Source organism: Heterodontus francisci, chromosome 6 (genome assembly GCF_036365525.1).
Source record: "Heterodontus francisci isolate sHetFra1 chromosome 6, sHetFra1.hap1, whole genome shotgun sequence".
Taxonomy (NCBI): domain Eukaryota; kingdom Metazoa; phylum Chordata; class Chondrichthyes; order Heterodontiformes; family Heterodontidae; genus Heterodontus; species Heterodontus francisci.
The window spans coordinates 42,559,188-42,579,722 of record NC_090376.1 but is presented as its reverse complement, the minus strand read 5'-3'; the positions used below and the strand labels follow the sequence as shown (position 1 = coordinate 42,579,722).

The 20,535-nt window shown below is 43.2% G+C and overlaps 1 protein-coding gene across 5 annotated transcripts in view; it reads right to left on the bottom strand.

Moving 5' to 3' along the window:
- Positions 1-20,535, bottom strand: part of LOC137371266 (high affinity cationic amino acid transporter 1-like) — a 102,560-nt gene that overhangs the window by 6,435 nt on the left and 75,590 nt on the right. For 4 of the 5 annotated variants that reach the window (XM_068033535.1, XM_068033536.1, XM_068033534.1 and 1 more), the window contains 4 exons: positions 15,750-15,852; positions 14,932-15,146; positions 2,996-3,162; positions 2,789-2,897 (listed from right to left, as the gene is read on the bottom strand). In XM_068033535.1, the coding sequence (XP_067889636.1) occupies positions 2,789-2,897; positions 2,996-3,162; positions 14,932-15,146; positions 15,750-15,852 (594 nt within the window). Of the gene's footprint in view, positions 1-2,788; positions 2,898-2,995; positions 3,163-14,931; positions 15,147-15,749; positions 15,853-19,553; positions 19,691-20,535 lie in introns of all 5 variants that reach the window. The other variant, XM_068033533.1, reaches the window with a different exon arrangement.

The following is a 20,535-nucleotide window of genomic DNA, read 5'->3' as shown; positions in this document are numbered from 1 at the left end:
AAAAGATCTATTTCCCTTATTGGGTGGAATAGTGCCTCATGCTGCAGTCTGAGACAATGAATGAATTCCACTGAAGGTATCATTACTCACATTCATTTTGGTTTCTATACATCTGAAATTAATTTTCCCCAATACAGGATAACTAGCAAATCTCCAATGCTTGCAAGAACTTAGAGATTAGGAATTTCTCTTGGAATTGCTAAGTACATATTTCTGCCTTGTGCCAACTGGATTCAATTTTATCTGGCAATGTTCTGTTGCATGTTTTTTCAATTTTATAGCTAGCTTTTAAGGTGAATTTAGAACACAATAAATAAAGCAATTTATATTTTCTACTGATGTTTGACAGTTTTAATTCTACTGAATGAGGAACTTGCTACCACATGGAATGGTTGAGGTGAACAGCATTGATGCTTTTAAAGGGAGCAAGGAATAGAAGGATATGTTGATAAGGCTAGATGAAGTAGGGTGGGAGCATAAACACCAGCATGGCCTGTTTCTGTGCTGTAAATTCGATGTAAATCTATGAATATAGTACCATAAAATTTTTTCTACACATCATTGTAATTCATAATTTTTACACATTGAAACCATAACCCTTGGTGTAATTACACTTCAAAGACAGAGGCTCGAAAATCCATAGGGCCATTATAGGTAATATATTCATAGAATTACCTAGAATATAGCGTTATGCCCTGTAGCTGGGACTTCTGCCTGCCAATCGTCTTCAGTGTTAACCTGGCTATAGATTGTGGGAGTACTGTACCAGTGGAGGGGGCCACTTGGAAATTAGGACTGCAGCCTTTAAAAAGCCAAGAATGGCTGGATTATTACAGAACCAGCTAAGTATGAAGTGTTTGGAACACACACAGTTGATTGTCAGGTAGCTGCAATGGATGGCTCATATGAGGCTTTGTGGCACCTTTAAAGCATGTATTCAAATGCAAGGCCTGGCAGAGGCTTCCTAAAGCAATGACCAAGTCTTTGTAAGGACTCAAAAAAAGCACAAAATGAGAATGACCTTCTGACACTTCTGGATGAAATGCAGCAAAGAGAGAAAAACTGTTGTGTAGCCATTTCCAGTACAGTACTCCCACAAATCTATAGCCAGCTCAACACTGAAAATGACTGGCAGGCAGAAGTCCCATCTCCAGGGCATAACGCTATATTCTAGGTATTCTCTGTGCAGCCATGAGAGGAAACCTCAAATGACTCATGTAGCACATGGAGGGAGATGGCAGTGGCAGAAGGTGACTTTTCTCAACCAGAGAAATATAGATTAGTGCTAAAAAAAAAATCATTCAATGACCTGATAAGGGCAGGTGAGGAAACACACTGACCATTTTCTCTCTTGGGCACCACGGGCACTAACATACTGTTCATCCCTCAAACTAATTGCACAAGTAATCCTTCACTACACTGTGGTCAAGGGGGTCACTAACACGGCATCTGACAAAACCCCTTTCTTACAATGTAACAGGAGATCTATTACATCAGTTACCTGATACCACCTGGGAGATATCCCTCAAATTCCCTTAATCTGGTTGCTCAAGAAATCATTGCATAATGTCTGTGAAAGATAAGTTACCAGAGGCAGGACCGTGAGCATCGGAGAAAAGAGAAGGCCCTGGAACTGCTGGGGAACAACTCCAATCAAGCCCTGGCCGATGGCAAAATTGGTGGTAAGGTGCAGGTGTCAGGTTAATGGGTACATACCTAGTCAGTTGCTATAGCTTTTTCACAAAGCAGCAGACAGCCAAGAATTTTAAACCCCATCGCTGTCTCCTTAGTCCCAAGGGGTTTATGCTCATCCATTTTTAGCTAACGTTCTCCTTTTCTGCAGATGTATCACAGGATGAGGAGTAGCATCAGAGGGAAGAAAATGTTCTCAGGGCACTATGAGGATTTGGATAAGTATGTCGAGGACAAGGTCACTTAAGACTCCCAAGTTTCTTTTTTTTATTTTAGAGATACAGCACTGAAACAGGCCCTTCAGCCCACTGAGTCTGTGCCAACCAACAACCACCCATTTATACTAATCCTACATTAATCCCATATTCCCTACCACATCCCCACCATTCTCCTACCACCTACCTACACTAGGGGCAATTTACAATGGCCAATTTACCTATCAACCTTGGCTGTGGGAGGAAACTGGAGCACCCGGCGAAAACCCACGCAGTCACAGGGAGAACTTGCAAACTCCACACAGGCAGTACCCAGAACTGAACCCAGGTTGCTGGAGCTGTGAGGCTGCGGTGCTAACCACTACACCACTGTGCCACCCTGTTCCAACATCTTCCATATTAACCCATGTCACCTGCTTTCTTATGCCCACTCCAACTCAAGCATGCAAATAATGAACAATTAATTGGACTGAAATATGAGCAATGTCAGTCTGACTCAAAGATAGCACCCTCCACTGAGTCAGCAGGTTACATGTTCAAGCCTCACTCTAGGATTTAACGATATAATCTCAAGTTTTGGAAACTTTCACTGGACACGAACAAGATTGTACGATCCCTAGCGGTGTGCAGCTTTTCAGATGCTATGCTAACTCAGGTTAGGTGGACATAAACAATTCAATTGCACTATTCATTTGCATTTATCCCTGAAACAATGCCATTAAAACAGCTTAACCAGTTATTTAGCTCACTGCCATTTATGGGACATACTGTGCACTATTTAGTTGCAAAGCAACAATGACAAAACTTCAAACAAAATAACTGGCTGTGAAGTGCTTTTAGATGGTCTGGGGATCTATAAATGCAAATAGTTTCTTTCTTACCTATCACCATCCAGATAGCAAAGCGGATCCAAGTACCTCTATCCAACTGCATCATTAGGTACATATTCACAAGGATGCTGATGATAGGTAAACAGGGCAAGAGAGGTACCTGAAAATCAGGACAAGAAATACACATACAATGAATAAGGGTAAAGTTTAAATCAAAAGAGTCGAGCAAACCTGAGCAAAAAAAAAAAAAAAACTTACCTTAAATGACAATTTTGTTTTGCTTTCTGGCTGTCTCCAGATTATAGCAGTGAAGAACACACACACAAGAATCACTAGAATAAGTAAGCATATGCACCATGCTTTCCCCTCCAACAAAGGATCTTTTGCATAGACAGCCAGCAGACAAAAAATTACGATAAAAATCCCTGCAACAGAAAACTGCATATTACTACTTTATAACTGGGAAGTTGGCCGAGCGAAACCTGCTTAAACATTCTTTGTTGGTTCTGCACTTTACTTACAGGAACATAAAGACATTAGGAGGTCATTTCACCAGTTGAGCTTGCTGGTTTGATATCCATGGCCACAGTTTTTAAAAATCCTATTTCCCTATCCATTATTCGTTATATTGTATGTTAATATCTTTAATTTCCAAGTATCGATCTTTTAAAAATATTTTGACTGATTTTGCATTTATTGCCATCTGAAGCAGTGCATTCCACGTTCTCACAATCTTTTGTTTGTAAACAATTTCCTGCAATCACATTTAGTTCCAATGTTATGATTATATCCCCTTGTCCCAGATTTCGCTATGATGAGAGTTGGGCCCCATCATCCTTCAATTCTTTATTGTTTTAAACGCTTTGATCTCGTCATTTCTAGCAAATATAAACCCAACCTTCACCACTCTCTGATCACAGCCTTTCATCTCAAATGGGATCCTGGTGAATTCTTGCTCGATTTCCTACAAAGCCAAAAATCCTTTTCAAGGTGGGGACCCATGCCCAGCACTCCAAATGAGGTGAGACCAGCTCTTTTATAGCTGAAGTTGTACTTCCTTACTGTTATATTCTGTACCTCATATGAAGTCCAGCAATGTATCAACTAGTTTGATAACTTTTTGTATCTGTGAGCTAATGACTTACATATTCAAAACCTCAAACCCATTTAACTAGTCCATCCACCTTTACCACCACCACCCAATTTGGACTGTATTCCCATATGCAGCTCGCATAGCTGGAACTTTAAAGTCATGATTTTACCAATCAATTTACACTATAAATTCCAGGGCTTTTCCAGATTCCTCCCCACCACCTGCCTCTATTTCAGGTGACACTTTCCACCTCCTGCAAAATAAAAATTAAAGGGTACAATTTTAAAGGGGTTGCAAGAGTAGAGGAACCTGGGGTATAAGTGCACGAATCATTGAAGGTTGCAGGGCAGGTTGAGAAAGCAGTTAATAAAGCATATGGGATCCTGGGCTTTACAAATAGAGGCATACAGTGCAAATACAAGGAACTTGTGATAAACCTGTATAAAACATTGGTTCAGCATCAACTGGTGTATTGTGTCCAGTTCTGGGTACCACATTTTAGGAAGGACGTTAAGGAATTAGAGAGGATGCAGAAAAGATTCACAAAAATGGTTCCAGGGATGAGGGATTTCCTGTTAGGTGGATAGGCTGGAGAAGCTGGGGCTGTTCTCCTTGGAGAAGAGAAGATTGGATTGAGGTGTTCAAAATCATGAGGGGTCTGGACAGAGTAGATAAGGAGAAACTGCTCCCACTGATGCGCAGAAGGGTCACGAACCCAATGAAACCGATTTAAGATGACTGGCAAAAGAAGCAACGGCTACATGAAGAAAAGCTTTTATTTTTAAACACAGCGGGTGTTTAGGATCTGGAAATGCACTGCCGAGAGTGTGGTGGAGGCAGATTCAATCAAGGTCTTCAAAAGAGAACTGGATAATTATCTGAAGAGAAAAAATTTGCAGGGCTATGGGTAAAGGTGGGGGGTGTGGGGTTTGGTGAGTTGCTCTCACAGAGAGCTAGCACAGACTCAATGGGCAGAATGGCCTCCTTCTATGTTGTAACCATTCCATGATAAAGATCTATTCTTGTCCTTTTGTTTTTAAATAAATACCATGAACTCACTCTGGTTCTTTCACTAAAAAATCATATCATATCATCATATACATTATGTGATGTTTGATATTCATGCAATTCATGCAAATTTAAAAAAAACATTTGCATGAATCTCAAGAACCAATTTCCAATGGCAAATTAAAGCAAATTAACTAATAGCATAAGTAACAATAGCAGGACAGGTGTTATGATGCAGCTGTGGTATTTGGGAGCTCCTGGATGCCAAGGCGATCTGGAGAAAGGTCTGCAGAAAGTGTAAGCAGCTAGAGGAATTCCGGATCAGGATCATTGATCTGGAAGACAAACTGCAAACACTGCGCAACATAAGGGAGGACGAGGAATACCTAAACACTTTGTTCCGGAAGACGGTCACATCGCTTCGAACAAGGTCTGTTTTGGTCTGCAGTGAGGGACAGGAGGATATGACCGTGAGTGAGGAAGATAAAGGAGACAGTAGTGGAGGAGCCTCAGACTTTGCAGACATGTCAATTGGCAGAGGGCACATAAGATTAGTGAATGAATACATGGCTCAAAGACTGGTGTGGGAGAAATGGGTTTCGGTTTTTCGGGCACTGGCACCAGTACTGGGGAAAGTGGGGGCTGTACCGTTGGGATGGTCTGCACTTGAACCGTGCCGAGACCAGTGTTCTAGCAAACCATATAACTAGGGAAGTAGAGAGGGCTTTAAAGTAAACGGGGGGGGGGGGGGGGGGGGGGAGGGGGGGAAAGAGGGATCAAGCTGCAGCAAATCAAGGGGTACAGTCAAGGCAGACGAGCAAAATGGTAATATGGGTAATGAAGGTCAGAGAATGGCAGGAAGGGACAGGGAGAAAAAACCTAAGACCATAGCAACAGTCAAAACTAGATGTTACAAAGATAACAAAAAGACAAAACTAAAGGCTCTGTATCTGAATGCATGTAGCATTTGTAACAAAGTAGACAAACTGATGGCACACATTGAAGTAAACAAATATGATGTGACAGCCATTATGGAGATGTGGCTGCAGGATGACAAGGATTGGGTCCTGAATATTGAGGGGTATATAACATTCAAGAATAGGAAGCAAGCTAGAGATGTAAAAACAGATAGCAAGAGTTTCTACAGGTATTTAAAAAGGAAAAGAGTAAGTAAAGAGAGCGTTAGTCCTCTAGAGAGTGAGAATGGTGAGTTAATAATAGATAATAAGGAAATGGCAGATGAAAGGAACAAATATTTTGCATGTCTTCACTATAGAGGATATAAAAAACATTCCAGTAATAGCTGTAAATCAGAAGGTGGAAGGAAGAGAGGAACTTGGTGAAATTGCAATCACCAGGGAAGCAGGACTGAGCAAACTGATGGAGCTGTGAGCTGACAAGTCCCCGGGTCCTGATGGGCTTCATCTTAAGGTCTTAAAAGAGGTGGCCAATGAGGTAGTATATGCGTTGGTGCTAGTTTTTCAAAATTCGCTAGTTTCTGGAAAGGTTCCATCAGAATGGAAAGTAGCAAGTATAACCCCTCTATTCAAGAAGGTTGGGGGGGGGTGGGGGCGGGGGGGTGGAAAGAGGCAGGAAACAGGTCACAATAGGCCAGTTAACTTGACGTCTGTTGTGGGGAAGGTGTCAGAATCGATTATTAAGGAGGCTATAGCTGGGCACTTAGAAAAACTCACAGTAAATCGGGAATAATTAGCATGGTTTTATGAAATCATGTTTAACCAATTTACTGGAGTTCTGTGAAGGAATAACATAGGCTGTGGATAAAGCGGAGCCTGCTGACGTATTGTACTTGGATTTCCAGAAGGCATTTGACAAGGTGCCACATAAATGGTTATTTTTTTTAATTCATTAATGGGATGTGACTAGGCCAGCATTTATTGCCCACACCTAATTGCCCTTGAGAAGGTGGTGGTGAACTGCCTTCTTGAACCGCTGCAGTCCATGTGAGGTAGGTACATCAACAGTGCTGTTGAGAAGGGAGTTCCAGGATTTTGACCCAGCGACAGTGAAGGAACGGCGATACAATTCCAAGTCAGGATGGTGTGTGACTTGGAGGGGAACTTGCAGGTGGTGGTGTTCTCATGCATTTGCTGCCCTTGTCCTTCTAGTTGGTAGAGGTCGCAGGTTTGGAAGGTGCTGTCTAAGGAGCCTTGATGCGTTGCCACAGTGCATCTTGCAGAAGGTACACACTGCTGCCACTGTGCATCAGTGGTGGAGGGAGTGAATGTTTGTGGATGGGGTGCCAATCAAGCGGGCTGCTTTGTCCTGGATGGTGTCGAGCTTCTTGAGTGTTGCAGGAGCTGCACCCATCCAGGCAAGTGGAGAGTATTCCATCACACTCCTGACTTGTGCCTTGTAGATGGAGGACAGGCTTTGGGGAGTCAGGAGGTGAGTTACGCGCCACAGAATTCCCAGCCTCTGACCTGCTCTTGTAGCCACAGTATTTATGTGGCGACTCCAGTTCAGTTTCTGGTCAATGGTAGCCCCTAGGATGTTGATAGTGGGGGATTCAGCGATGGTAATGCTGTTGAATGTCAAGGGGAGATGGTTAGATTCTGTCTTGTTGGAGATGGTCATTGTCTGGCACTTGTGTGGCGCAAATGTTACTTGCCACTTATCAGCCCAAGCCTGGATATTGTCCAGGTCTTGCTGCATTTCTACACGGACTGCTTCAGTATCTGAGGAGTCACGAATGGTGCTGAACATTGTGTAATCATCAGCGAACATCCCCACTTCTGACCTTATGATTGAAGGAAGGTCATTGATGAAGCAGCTGAAGATAGTTGAGCCTAGGACACTACCCGGAGGAACTCTAGCAGTGATGCCCTGGAGCTCAGATGATTGACCTCCAACAACCACAACCATCTTCCTTTGTGCTAGGTATGACTCCAGCCAGCGGAGGTTTTTCCCCGATTCCCATTGACTCCAGTTTTACAAGGGCTCCTTGATGCCATACTCAGTCAAATGCTGCCTTGATGTCAAGGGCAGTCACTCTCACCTCACCTCGAGTTCAGCTCTTTTGTCCAAATTTGAAACAAGGCTGTAATGAGGTCAGGAGCTGAGTGGCTGTGGCGGAACCCAAACTGAGCGCCACTGAGCAGGTTATTGCTAAACAAATGCCGCTTGATGTCACTGTTGATGACGCCTTCCATTACTTAACTGATGATTGAGAGTAGGCTGATGGGGCGGTAATTGGCTGGCTTGGACCTGTCCTGCTTTTTGTGTACAGGACATACCTGGGCAATTTTCCACATTGCAGGGTAGATGAGAATGTTGTAGTTGTACTGGAACAGCTTGGCTAGGGGCGCGCCAAGTTCTGGAGCACAGGTCTTCAGTACTATTGCCAGAATATTGTCAGGGCCCATAGCTTTTGCAGTATCCAGTGCCTTCAGTCGTTTCTTGATATCACGCGGAGTGAATCGAATTGGCTGAAGTCTGGCATCTGTGATGCTGCGGACATCAGGAGGAAGCCGAGATGGATCATCAACTCGGCACTTCTGGCTGAAGATTGTTGCAAATGCTTCAGCCTCATCTTTCGCACTGATGAGCTGGGCTCCTCCATCATTGAGGATGGGGATATTTGTGGAGCCACGTCCTCCAGTTAGTTGTTTAATTGTCCACCACCATTCACGGCTGGATGTGGCAGGACTGCAGAGCTTAAATCTGATCCGTTCGTTATGGGATCGCTTAGCTCTGTCTATCGCATGCTGCTTACGCAGTTTGGCACGCAAATAGTCCTGTGTTGTAGCTTCACCAGGTTGACACCTCATTTTGAGATATGCCTGGTGCTGCTCCTGGCATGTCCTCCTGCACTCTTCATTGAACCAGGGTTGGTCTCCTGGCTTGATGGTAATGGTAGAGTGAGGGATATGCCGGGCCATGAGGTTACAGATTGTGGTCGAGTACAATTCTGCTGCTGCTGATGACCCACAGTGCCTCATGGATGCCCAGTTTTGCATTGCTAGATCTGTTCGAAATCTATCCCATTTAGCACGGTGATAGTGTGACACAACACGATGGACGGCATCCTCAATGTGAAGGCGGGACTTCGTCTCCACAAGGACTGTGCGGTGGTCACTCCTACCAATACAGCCATGGACAGAAGCATCTGCAGCAGGCAGATTGGTGAGGACGAGGTCAAGTATGTTTCTCCCTCGTGTTGGTTCCCCCACCACCTGCCGCCGACCCAGTCTAGCAGCTAAGTCCTTTAGGAGTTGGCCAGCTCAGTCAGTAGTGGTACTACCAAGCCACTCTTGGTGATGGACATTGAAGTACCCCACCCAGAGTACATTTTGCGCCCTTGCCACCCTCAGTGCTTCCTCCAAGTGGTGTTCAACATGGTGGAGTACTGAGTCATCAGCTGAGGGAGGGCGGTAGGTGGTAATCAGTAGGAGGTTACCTTGCCCATGTTTGACCTGATGCCATGAGACTTCATGGCTCCGTTGTCGATGTTAAGAACTCCCAGGGCAACTCCCTCCCGAATGTATACCACTGTACCGCCACCTCTGGCGGGTCTGTCCTGCCGTTGGGCCAGGACATACCCGGGGATGGTGATGGCAGTGTCTGGGACATTGTCTGTAAGGTATGATTCCGTGAGTATGATTCCGTCAGGCTGTTGCTTGATTAGTCTGTGGGACAGCTCTCCCAACTTTGGCACAAACCCCCAGATGTTAGTAAGGAGGACTTTGCAGGGTTGACAAGGCTGGGTTTGCCGTTGTCATTTCCGCTGCCTAGGTCGATGCTGGGTGGTCCGTCCAGTTTCATTCCTTTTTATTGACTTCGTAGCGGTTAGGTACAACTGAGTGGCTTGCTAGGCCATTTCAGAGGGCATGTAAGAGTTAACCACATTGCTGTGGGTCTGGAGTCACATGTAGGCCAGACCAGGTAAGGACAGCAGATTTCCTTCCCTAAAGGACATTAGTGAACCAGATGGGTTTTTACAACAATCGACAATGGTTTCATGACCATCATTAGACTAGCTTTTTAATTCCAGATTTTTATTAAATTCAAATTCCACCTTCTGCTGTGGTGGGATTCGAACCCATGTCCCCAGAGAAATACCCTGGGTCTCTGGGTTACTAGTCCAGTGATAATACCACTACACCACCGCCTACCCTCAAGTGCCGCTTGATTGCACTGTCGATGACAGGTTCCATCACTTTACTGATGATTGAGAGTAGACTGATGTGGCGGTAATTGGCCAGGTTGGACTTGTCCTGCTTTTTGTGTTTTGTGCAGAGTATGAGCTCGTGGTGTATGGGGTAATACATTACCATGCACAGAAGATTGGCTGGCTAGCAGAAAACAGGGAGTATGCACAATTGGGGCCTTTTCTGATTGGCAAGATGCGACGAGTAGAGGCTTGCAAGGGTCTGTGCTGGGGCCTCAACTTTTTACAATTTATATCAATGACTTAGATGAGGGGAGCAATAGCATGGTAGCTAAATTTGCAGATAACACAAAGATAGGTAGGAAAATATGTTGTGACGAGAACATAAGGAGGTTGCAGAGCGATATAGATAGGTTGAGTGAGTGGGCAGAAATCTGGCAGAAGGAGTATAATGTGGGAAAATGTGAAGTTGTTCATTTTGGCAGAAAGAATAAAAAAGCAGAGTATTACTTAAACGGAGAACGACTGCAGAATTCCGAGGCACAGAGGGATCTCAGTGTTCTAGTGCATGGGTCACAAAAGCTTAGTATGCAGGTACAGCAAGTAATAAAGAAGGCTAATGGAATGCTATCCTTTATTACGAGAGGAATTGAAAATAAAATGTTTTGCTTCAGTTATACAGGGCACTGGGGAGACCATATCTCGAATACTGTATACAGTTTTGGTCTCCTTTAAGGAAGGATGGAGGTTTACTAGATTGATACCTGGTATGAGCGGGTTGTCTTATGAGGAAAGGTTGGACAGACTGGGCTTGTTTTCACTGGAGTTTAGAAGAGTGAGGAGAGATTTGATTGAAGTTTATAAGATCCTGAACGGTCTTGACAGGGTGAATGTGGAGAGGATGTTTCCTCCTGTGGGCGAGTCCAGAACTAGGGGGCACTGTTTTAAAATTAGGAGTTACCCTTTAAGGACAGAGATGAGGAGAAATTTTTTCTCTGAGGGTTGAGAGACTTTGGAACTCTCTGCCTCAGATGGTGGTGGAGGCGGGGTCATTGAATATTTTTAAGGTGGAGGTTGATAGATTCTTGTTAGGCAAGGGAATCTAAGGTATCGGGGTAGATGGGTATGTGGCATTTGAGACACAAACAGATCAGCCATTATCTTATTGAATGGGGGAGCAGGCTGGAGGGGCCAAATGTCCTACTTCTGTTCCTAATTCGTATGTTTGTATGTATGTTTGTAAATTCTTCCAATGGATACCTTGAAGAGAGTTCAGATTTCAGAGTTATACAGTCAGTTAGATAATGGGAAATAAGGAAATGGCAGAGGCATTAAATGAACACTTTGAATCGGTCTTCACAGTAGAAGACACATTCCGGAAGTAACGGGGAACCAAGGTAATAGTGAAAATGAGGAACTCAAGGAAATTAGTATTAGTAATGGGAAATTAACGGAACTAAAAGCTACCCTCGACCTGATGGCCTACACTCTAGGATTTTAAAGAGGTGACCACAGAGACAGTGGATGCATTGATTTTGATCTTCCAGAATTCCCTAGATTTTAGAATATTCCCTGTGGATTGGATGGTAGCAAACATAACCCTGCAATTCAATAAGAGGAAAAGAGAAAATGGAGCGCTACAGGTCAAATAGCCGGATATCAGCAATAGGGAAATGCTAGAATCTATTATTAGGGATGTGATAACAGGGCATTTAGAAAATCATCATATGATTAAGCAGTGTTAACACAGATTTATCAAAGCGAAATTGTGTGTGACAAACTTGTTTGAATTTTTTTTTTTGAGGTTGTAACTGATGGAATGGATAAAGGAAAACCAATGGATGTAGTATATTTGGATTTTCAAAAAGCATTTGTTAAGGTGCTGCACAAGACGTTATTACACAAAATTAGGGCTCATGGGATTGGGGTAATGTATTAGTATGGATGGAGGATTGGTTAACAGACCGAAAACAGAGTAGGGACAAATGGGTCATTTTCAGCTTGGCAGGCTGTAGCTAGTGGAGTACGCAAGGACCAATGCTTAGACCTCAGGTACTTACAATCTATATAAATGGATTAGATGAGGGGACAGAGTGTAATGCATCCATGTTTGCTGCTGATATAATGTTAGGTGAGAAAGTAAGCTGTTCGGAGGATGCAAAGACAGACTAAGCGAGTGGGCAAAGTGGCAGATGGAATATAATGTGGAGAAATGTGAAGTTATCCTCTTTAGTAGGAAAAATAGAAAAGCAGGATACGTATTAAAATAATAAAAGACCGGGAAATGTTAGTATTCAGGGGGCCTGAATCACCTTGTACATGGATCACAAAGTTAACATGCAGGTAGAGCAAGCTATTATATAGGGCCTTGGTGAGTCCCACCTGGAGTACAGTGTACCTAGGGCAGGATATACTTGCCTTAGAGGGAATGCAATAAAGGTTCGCTGGTGATTCCTGGGACACAGGGATTGTCTAATGAGATTGAGTAGACTAGGCCTATATTTCCTCGAGTTTAGAAGAATGAGAGGTAATCTCATTTGAACATAAAACTGTTAAGAGGTTTGACAGGGAGAATGTTTCCCCCGACTGGCGAGTCGGGAACATGGGGACAGAGTCTCAGAATAAGGGGTCTGCCATTTCGGATTGATGAGAAGCAATTTCATCAACCTTTGGAATTCTCTACTCCAGAGGGCTGCGGATGCTCAGTTGTTGAGTATATTCAAGTCAGAGATCGATAGATTTTGGGCTCCTAAAGAAATCACAGGATATGGGGATAGTGCAGGAAGGTGCAGCAGAGATAGAAGATCAGTCACGATCTTGTTGAATGGTACAGCAAGCTTGAAGAACCAAATGGCCTACTTGATTTCTTCCATTCAGCCTGGAATTCTTTCCCTTGCTTCACTGTTAATTGTGTGCACTAAAATGAATTAAAAGTTTTGAATGAAAAAAAAACTTACTGTCCATTAGATCATTTTCTACTTCTTTTATTGGTGCTTTTCCCCTACACATGGTGAAATTATTTGAACATTTTGTTTCACTCCAATGCAAGCCGCAACGTCATTTAAATAACTGTGGAGATGTTCTTACATGTTACAAATCTTTTTTTTTTTACTGATTTCTCCTGAAATTACCAATTTTATCCCCCAATTTTCAATGCTAAAAATGGAATGTGAAAAACATGACTTTTTAAAGATCTGCAATAAAAGTCAACATTAGTGACCCTTAATGGCATTGTATGACCCTGTGCAATTTTCCTGTTCTCTTCCTAATGCATAAGGCTGATCTTCCTCTGTATCTGAACCAATTCATTGGGAGCATTCAGCATTTTTGAAGGGTTAGCTTACATGATTCTGTAAGGTCAGCTCAGTTAAATATGAACATGTAGTGAAATTATTTAAACATTATGATCTCCCTGCGTGGATTGGGATTTCCTGCACAACAACTTTTAAAGTTCTGATGAAAGGTCACAGACCTGAAACGTTAACTTCGCTTCTCTCTCCACAGATGCTGCCAGACCTGCTGAGTATTTCCAGCCCTTTGTGTTTTTATTTCAGATTTTCAGCATCTGCAGCATTTTGCTTTTATTTTATTAACTATTAAACAGTTGTCGCTGTTTAAAAGGAAGGCTGCATGTGATTTTACATAGCATCAACTGTTATCAGTGACTGCTTTTGTTCGCTTATTGATCATGAAATAAATGAAACAGCAAAACAAAGCAGTCACACTGCCCCGCTTCCGAGGTTGCACTACAAGTGTTTGCAGAAAATGCAACAAAGCAGGGTTGCCTTCTTTAGGGCAGAGGGCACCCTCTCACCAAACAGCTGTCCATATGGTGCAAGGAGCAGGGAGGTGAAAGATTAGATGCCAGTTCTGAAATGTAAAGGTCATGGAGCAAAGGTGCTGAAGTTGGCAGGTGAAGAAGATTGGCAGAGTACCCAGTATTTACCTGCCTGAAGTATATGGACAGAATATGCAGGCCACAAAGAAGTTATTCTCATTGGTCAACGGCCAATGCTGCATTAAAAAGCCCCAAGGTAACCTTTCACCTGTTTCAAAGATATTTTACAGGTCACGTAGAAAATCATCATGAAGTAAGCTTCCAACAAAAAACAAGCATATGATGTATATTCATTATCTGACTCAGAAGTTGCAATGCAGGGTGGGCACTTGGGTGCAATCTATAATGCCCTGCACTTCAAGTGGAACTAGCACCTGGAAAAAGTGTTATGTGCTCTGTTTCTGATGGCGTTCTGTGATGGAAGGGTTTACGAACATACGAATTCGGAGCAGAATTAAGCCAGTCGGCCCCTCTAGCCTGCTCCGCCATTCAATAAAATCATGGCTGATCTGTGTGTCTCGAATTCCACACTCCCAACTACCCCCAATAACCTTTGATTCCCTCTGGAACAAGAATCTATCAACCTCTGCCTTAAAAATATTCAATGACCCCACCTCCACCACCTTCTGAGGCAGAGAGTTCCAAAGTCGCACAACCCTCAGAAAAAATTTACTCTGAGAAACAATGCATGTGCCACTTGCTGGAAGCATTGATGCATGGCAGACTAACAAATTTGGCAAATAGCATCCAGTGACATAGAAGCTGATGACTGCCAGCACCTTTGCAGTTACTGGCAGTACATCCCTATTGTAGGTATTGTCTGGAGGAAAAGGTATAACTCTGTCATTGCCTCCTTGGAAAAGTATATGCAGCAAGGGCAGATCTCCTCCAAAATACCCAGAATAGCTATGCCCTGTTTCTACAGACAGAGTTCTTTGGGTAAGGGAAAATAAAGGCAGTCTGCTTGGACTAAGCCGGTCTGCCCATAATTGCTGCACAGCTACATTTTTTTTTATCAAAAGCAACGCTGCTGCTAATTAAAATCAAGAAAATAAGTGAACTTTGATTCTAAAAAAAGTATGATGTTTAAGTCAATGAGAGAAATTCACAACTTGGTAACTTACCAATAAAACACACACACGTTTTAACGATAAAGCCTGATTGCTCAGAAGGGAGACTATTTTCAGGGAATAACATGGCATTCAATGAGAATTCTTCTTCGCTCTCTGGTAAAACTGCTGCTTGGGATTCACTAGTACTGACCGACTCAGTCACATCTGCATCATCAGATGTGTTTGCCATTTGATAGGTTGCTTTACAAAACTGGTCAGGCTGATATCTGCAAAGAGACATATTAGTTATCCAGATGTCTTACCAGGACAATGTGTTAACCATATACAAAAAGATTTCATTTTTAAAATCAACTGACTGAACTCAAATTGAAAAGCTATACAAGTGGCTCCTTCAGCAACATGCACTGTGTACCACTGAGTCATTCATATCAGGAAGGTGCCAAGTTTGGTTCCTGGTCTGTGCTGGGTCAGATTCTCTTGGTCAGGGTAGTAGCGAGAGCAGTGCAATGATCCTAATATCTCCATGCTAAGGAGGAGAAAAAAGGTTGGGGTTCTTCTCCTATTTGCTATCTGGTGATGCCAGCTAGAAAGTGCGCAATCCTGGGCATCAGGTGAGATCAGAATCAAACTCAGCTGCAACATTTCCTCCCCATCCCAAAAGCCGAATATCTTGCCAAAACTCACCATCTGCTCTTGCATATGAAGAACAAAGTGTCAGAGGGTTTTGCCAGCCATGGATCCATACCCCAATATGAACCAGTCTCCAGGACAGCACAGAGGCATGAAAATTGAAGGGGTGGTGGGGGAAATGAAAGCTCATATGAAGGACAACAAATTACTGATTTCTGAAGAAACATACACAAAGTTACCTGAGCACCAAAACACACGCAGCCACCAATGAGTAGGCAAGAAGGGTCCCAATTGACATCAGATCCACAAGGTCCTTGAGGTCGAACAAGAAGGCCATGATAGCTGCAATGAGACAGTAATGTGATTCCAAGTTTCTACTTAAAGATCAACAGTTTAAACAAAATATAAACACTGTTGTACTGCACTAATTTTCTTCAAAGTCGTGGTTTTCCCACTGTCTGCCAGCTAATTTTACCCTTTGAATGGAAGTAGAACAGCAGCAATAGTACTACTACAAGCTGACTTTATCTTAGACACATCGCTATGCCCAGCTCTTTGGGAATAAGGATTCGGGTAATCAACAGTCAGAGTCATTGGCTTTCGTCAGTGCCATATTCAGCCCATCAAGTCCATGCTGGCTTTCTGTAGCAATCTAGTCAGTCCCATTCCCCTGCTCTAGCGTTTAGCTCTGCAAGTTTATTTCCCTCAAGTGCCCAACCAATTTCCTTCTGAATCATTCATCGTCTTCCACCACCCTCATAGGCAGCGAGTTCCAGGTCATTGTCACTTGCTGCATAAAAAAGTTCTCTCTCACATTGCCCCTGCATCTCTTGCCCAAAACCTTAAATATCTGAGTCCCCTAGTCCTTGTAGCATCAGCTAAAGGAAACAGTTTTTCTTTGTCTACCTTATCCAAACCTGCCATAATCATGTACACCTCTATGAAATCGCCCTCAATCTCCTTTGCTCCAAGGAGAACAACCCCAGCTTCTCTAACCTAACCTTGTACCTAAAAACCCTCATCTCTGGAACCATTCTGGTAAATATCCTCTGCACCCTGTCAAGGACCCTCACATCCTTCCTTAAGTGTGGTGACCAGGGCCCAACCAGTCCTTTATACAGGTTCAGCAAGTTACATTATACACTAGCAAAATAAAAAAGTCTGAATTACCATAATGAATAAAATTTACAGAGTATGTTATTAAACGCAAGTAATAAATCTGCTTTACCAACATAAAACAATCAACCAAGTTCAACAATATCTGCAGCAAGAACTCCTCTGTTATCCACCATTAGGAAATCTGTGCTCAACAATTCTATTTTCCTTTTAATTACATCACAGCAATTACTGTAGCAGAAATTCAACAGCACCAAACATAGCAACAATAAATATATACTTGTGTTTATATAGAACCTTACATCACTGGAACATCTCAAAGCTTCACACAATTACTTTTTTGGAGTGCAGTGATGTGTTAAGTTGCAAACCAAAGCAGCCATTCTGCATTAGCGACATCCCATAAACAGCAATGAGAAAAATAATCAGGTAATTTTTTTTCAGCGGAGTTGGTTGAAGGAGCAATGCTGGTCAGACAGCCAGAACAGTTCTCTGCTCTTCACTGAACAGTGCCCTTAGATACTTAACATCCACCTGAAGAGGCAGCTGCGACCTTCATTTAACTCTCACCTGAAGAATGCAGTCCAATTCTCAATAAAAACATGTAAGTATTGATTTTAAAACAAAAATATCAATTAGTACTACATTTGAAAAACTGCAGCATATTCAGATGTGCATCAAAAAACTTGTGTCTTAAAGACACAAGCACATCCCGATTGGTTGAGCATTTTAGAACATTACAGCGCAGTACAGGCCCTTCGGCCCTCGATGTTGCGCCGACCTGTGAAACCATCTGACCTACACTATTCCATTTTCATCCATATGTCTATCCAATGACCACTTAAATGCCCTTAAAGTTGGCGAGTCTACTACTGTTGCAGGCAGGGCGTTCCACGCCCCTACTACTCTCTGAGTAAAGAAACTACCTCTAACATCTGTCCTATATCTATCACCCCTCAACTTAAAGCTATGTCCCCTCGTGTTTGCCATAACCATCCGAGGAAAAAGACTCTCACTATCCACCCTATCTAACCCTCTGATTATCTTATATGTCTCTATTAAGTCACCTCTCCTCCTCCTTCTCTCCAACGAAAACAACCTCAAGTCCCTCAGCCTTTCCTCGCAAGACCTTCCCTCCATACCAGGCAACATCGTAGTAAATCTCCTCTGCACCCTTTCCAAAGCTTCCACATCCTTCCTATAATGCGGTGACCAGAACTGCACGCAATACTCCAGGTGCGGTCTCACCAGAGTTTTGTACAGCTGCAGCATGACCTCGTGGCTCCGAAACTCGATCCCCCTACTAATAAAAGCTAACACACCATATGCCTTCTTAACAATCCTATCAACCTGGGTAGCAACTTTCAGGGATTTATGTACCTGGACACCAAGATCTCTCTGTTCATCTACACTACCAAGAATCTTCCCATTAGCCCAGTACTCTGCATTCCTGTTACTCCTTCCAAAGTGAATCACCTCACACTTTTCCACATTAAACTCCATTTGCCATCTCTCAGCCCAGCTCTGCAACCTATCTATGTCCCTCTGTACCCTACAACATCCTTCGGCACTATCCACAACTCCACCGACCTTCGTGTCATCCGCAAATTTACTAACCCACCCTTCTACACCCTCTTCCAGGTCATTTATAAAAATGACAAACAGCAGTGGCCCCAAAACAGATCCTTGCGGTACAACGCTAGTAACTAAACTCCAGGATGAACATTTGCCATCAACCACCACCCTCTGTCTTCTTTCAGCTAGCCAATTTCTGATCCAAAGCTCTAAATCACCTTCAACCCCATACTTCCGTATTTTCTGCAATAGCCTACCGTGGGGAACCTTATCAAACGCCTTACTGAAATCCATATACACCACATCCACTGCTTTACCCTCATCCACCTGTTTGGTCACCTTCTCGAAAAACTCAATCAGGTTTGTGAGGCACGACCTACCCTTCACAAAACCGTGCTGACTATCGCTAATGAACTTATTCTTTTCAAGATGATTATAAATCCTGTCTCTTATAACCTTTTCCAACATTTTACCCACAGCCGAAGTAAGGCTCACAGGTCTATAATTACCAGGGCTGTCTCTACTCCCCTTCTTGAACAAGGGGACAACATTTGCTATCCTCCAGTCTTCCGGCACTATTCCTGTCAACAATGACGACATAAAGATCAAGGACAAAGGCTCTGCAATCTCCTCCCTGGCTTCCCAGAGAATCCTAGGATAAATCCCATCTGGCCCAGGGGACTTATCGATTTTCACACTTTCCAAAATTGCTAACACCTCCTCCTTGTGAACCTCAATCCCATCTAGCCTAGTAGTCTGAATCTCAGTATTCTCATCACACAAACTGAGCCACAAAGGTTTTGATATGCAAACTGTACAAAGGAAAGAGAATGCTCATTATTAATATGCATGAAAGATCACTGTATTTTTAAAGTTAAATCTGTTGTTAGATGGGCCAGAGGCATAGCCAGTTCAGCACTTGCCTCCCAAACAAATGACTTGTAACTAATCCCAGTCCCTTGGGCCTATCACAGTTTGGGAGCAAATTTCAGCTGGTCAGACTGGTTCCCGTAACCAGCTCAGCAATTCTAATTGTTCCTATTGATTATTAGAAAAACAGATATATCAACCATAATTGCGGGATCATCCATAGTGCACACTGTGCTGCCTTCCCTACTAAAGGATGCTGCCTGGTAGCGAGCAGTTCATGTGCAAAGATGGAACTGGGAAAATGCAAATATTAATGCAATGGAACAAACATACATCATTAGAAAATACCTGTTTATAAATTTTATTTAGTTGGTACTCACACAGGTTAGATATGCAGTATGCAGTCAGAGTGCAAGGTTATTAGCTCAAGAGGTAGGTAGCACACTGCAGCCCACGACTTAAAGCTTGCAATAAGAGCTTACCAGCAAGAACCCCAGCTGTAATAGTTGAAACTATTGGGGCTTTTCTCTCACTCACTCCGGAAAGAAATCTGAATAGCAGACCATCCCGTGCCATTGCAAACAGGATTCTTGGCAATGGAAACATTGAACCCAATAGGCTGCAAGGGAGAAATCAATTATATAACTCAAGTGATTATGATCAGTCAGGGAAAGTAAACGTATTGATGCCAAAAGGTGACCATCAGGCCTATAACATAACAGAACCATGACTGAAGTTGGAAAAAAAACTAATAGCATTTCCTCTACCCGATGCAATAATTCCAATATTAGACTTCTTTTTTAAATTTATATTTTAGCTCATCCAAAAGATAATCCAAATTAGGAAGAGCTTTTGTGACTGGCACAATGAGTTGGGCGAGTGCTGTAATGTGAGCTCACGCATACAGTTAGCCACTTTGCAACACTGCTGAGCTCAGATGTGCTGCTGTGGAAAGATGCCAAATAGCATAAGGCATTTCTTCAGAGTGGGCAGAGGGAGGAATGTGGAAGGCAAATGGCCAACGGTGGCTTCATGCAACACTAATAATGTGCTCCATAGCTGCGTTGGAGGACGTCAGTTTAGAACAGTCTCCTCGCTCCAGCTAAAGGCTTGCTACTCGATCTGAACCCGATGGGACCCGACGACATGTGTCGAGTTTGGGTCGGGTCGGATCGCTCTTCCGGGTCCGGCTTTCGGGCTCAGGTCGGGTCGGGCCAGGCACACACAGTAAGTATTACATTTTGCTCTGCTGGGAAGTTGAGTTTAACAAGTGTCAAGAGTTGAAAAGCCTATCTTAGCTAGGAGTCCGGGATGTCAAGGAGGGAAACTCTGAGTCTGCACAGTGAGCGACTCTATGACGTCATCACGCGCATGCTGCGGCTTCCTGCAGATTCAGAATGGGAAGGTAGGTAAAGTGAACATTCCGGTGGTCGGGTCGGGTCAGGTTGGGCATGAGAAAAAAAA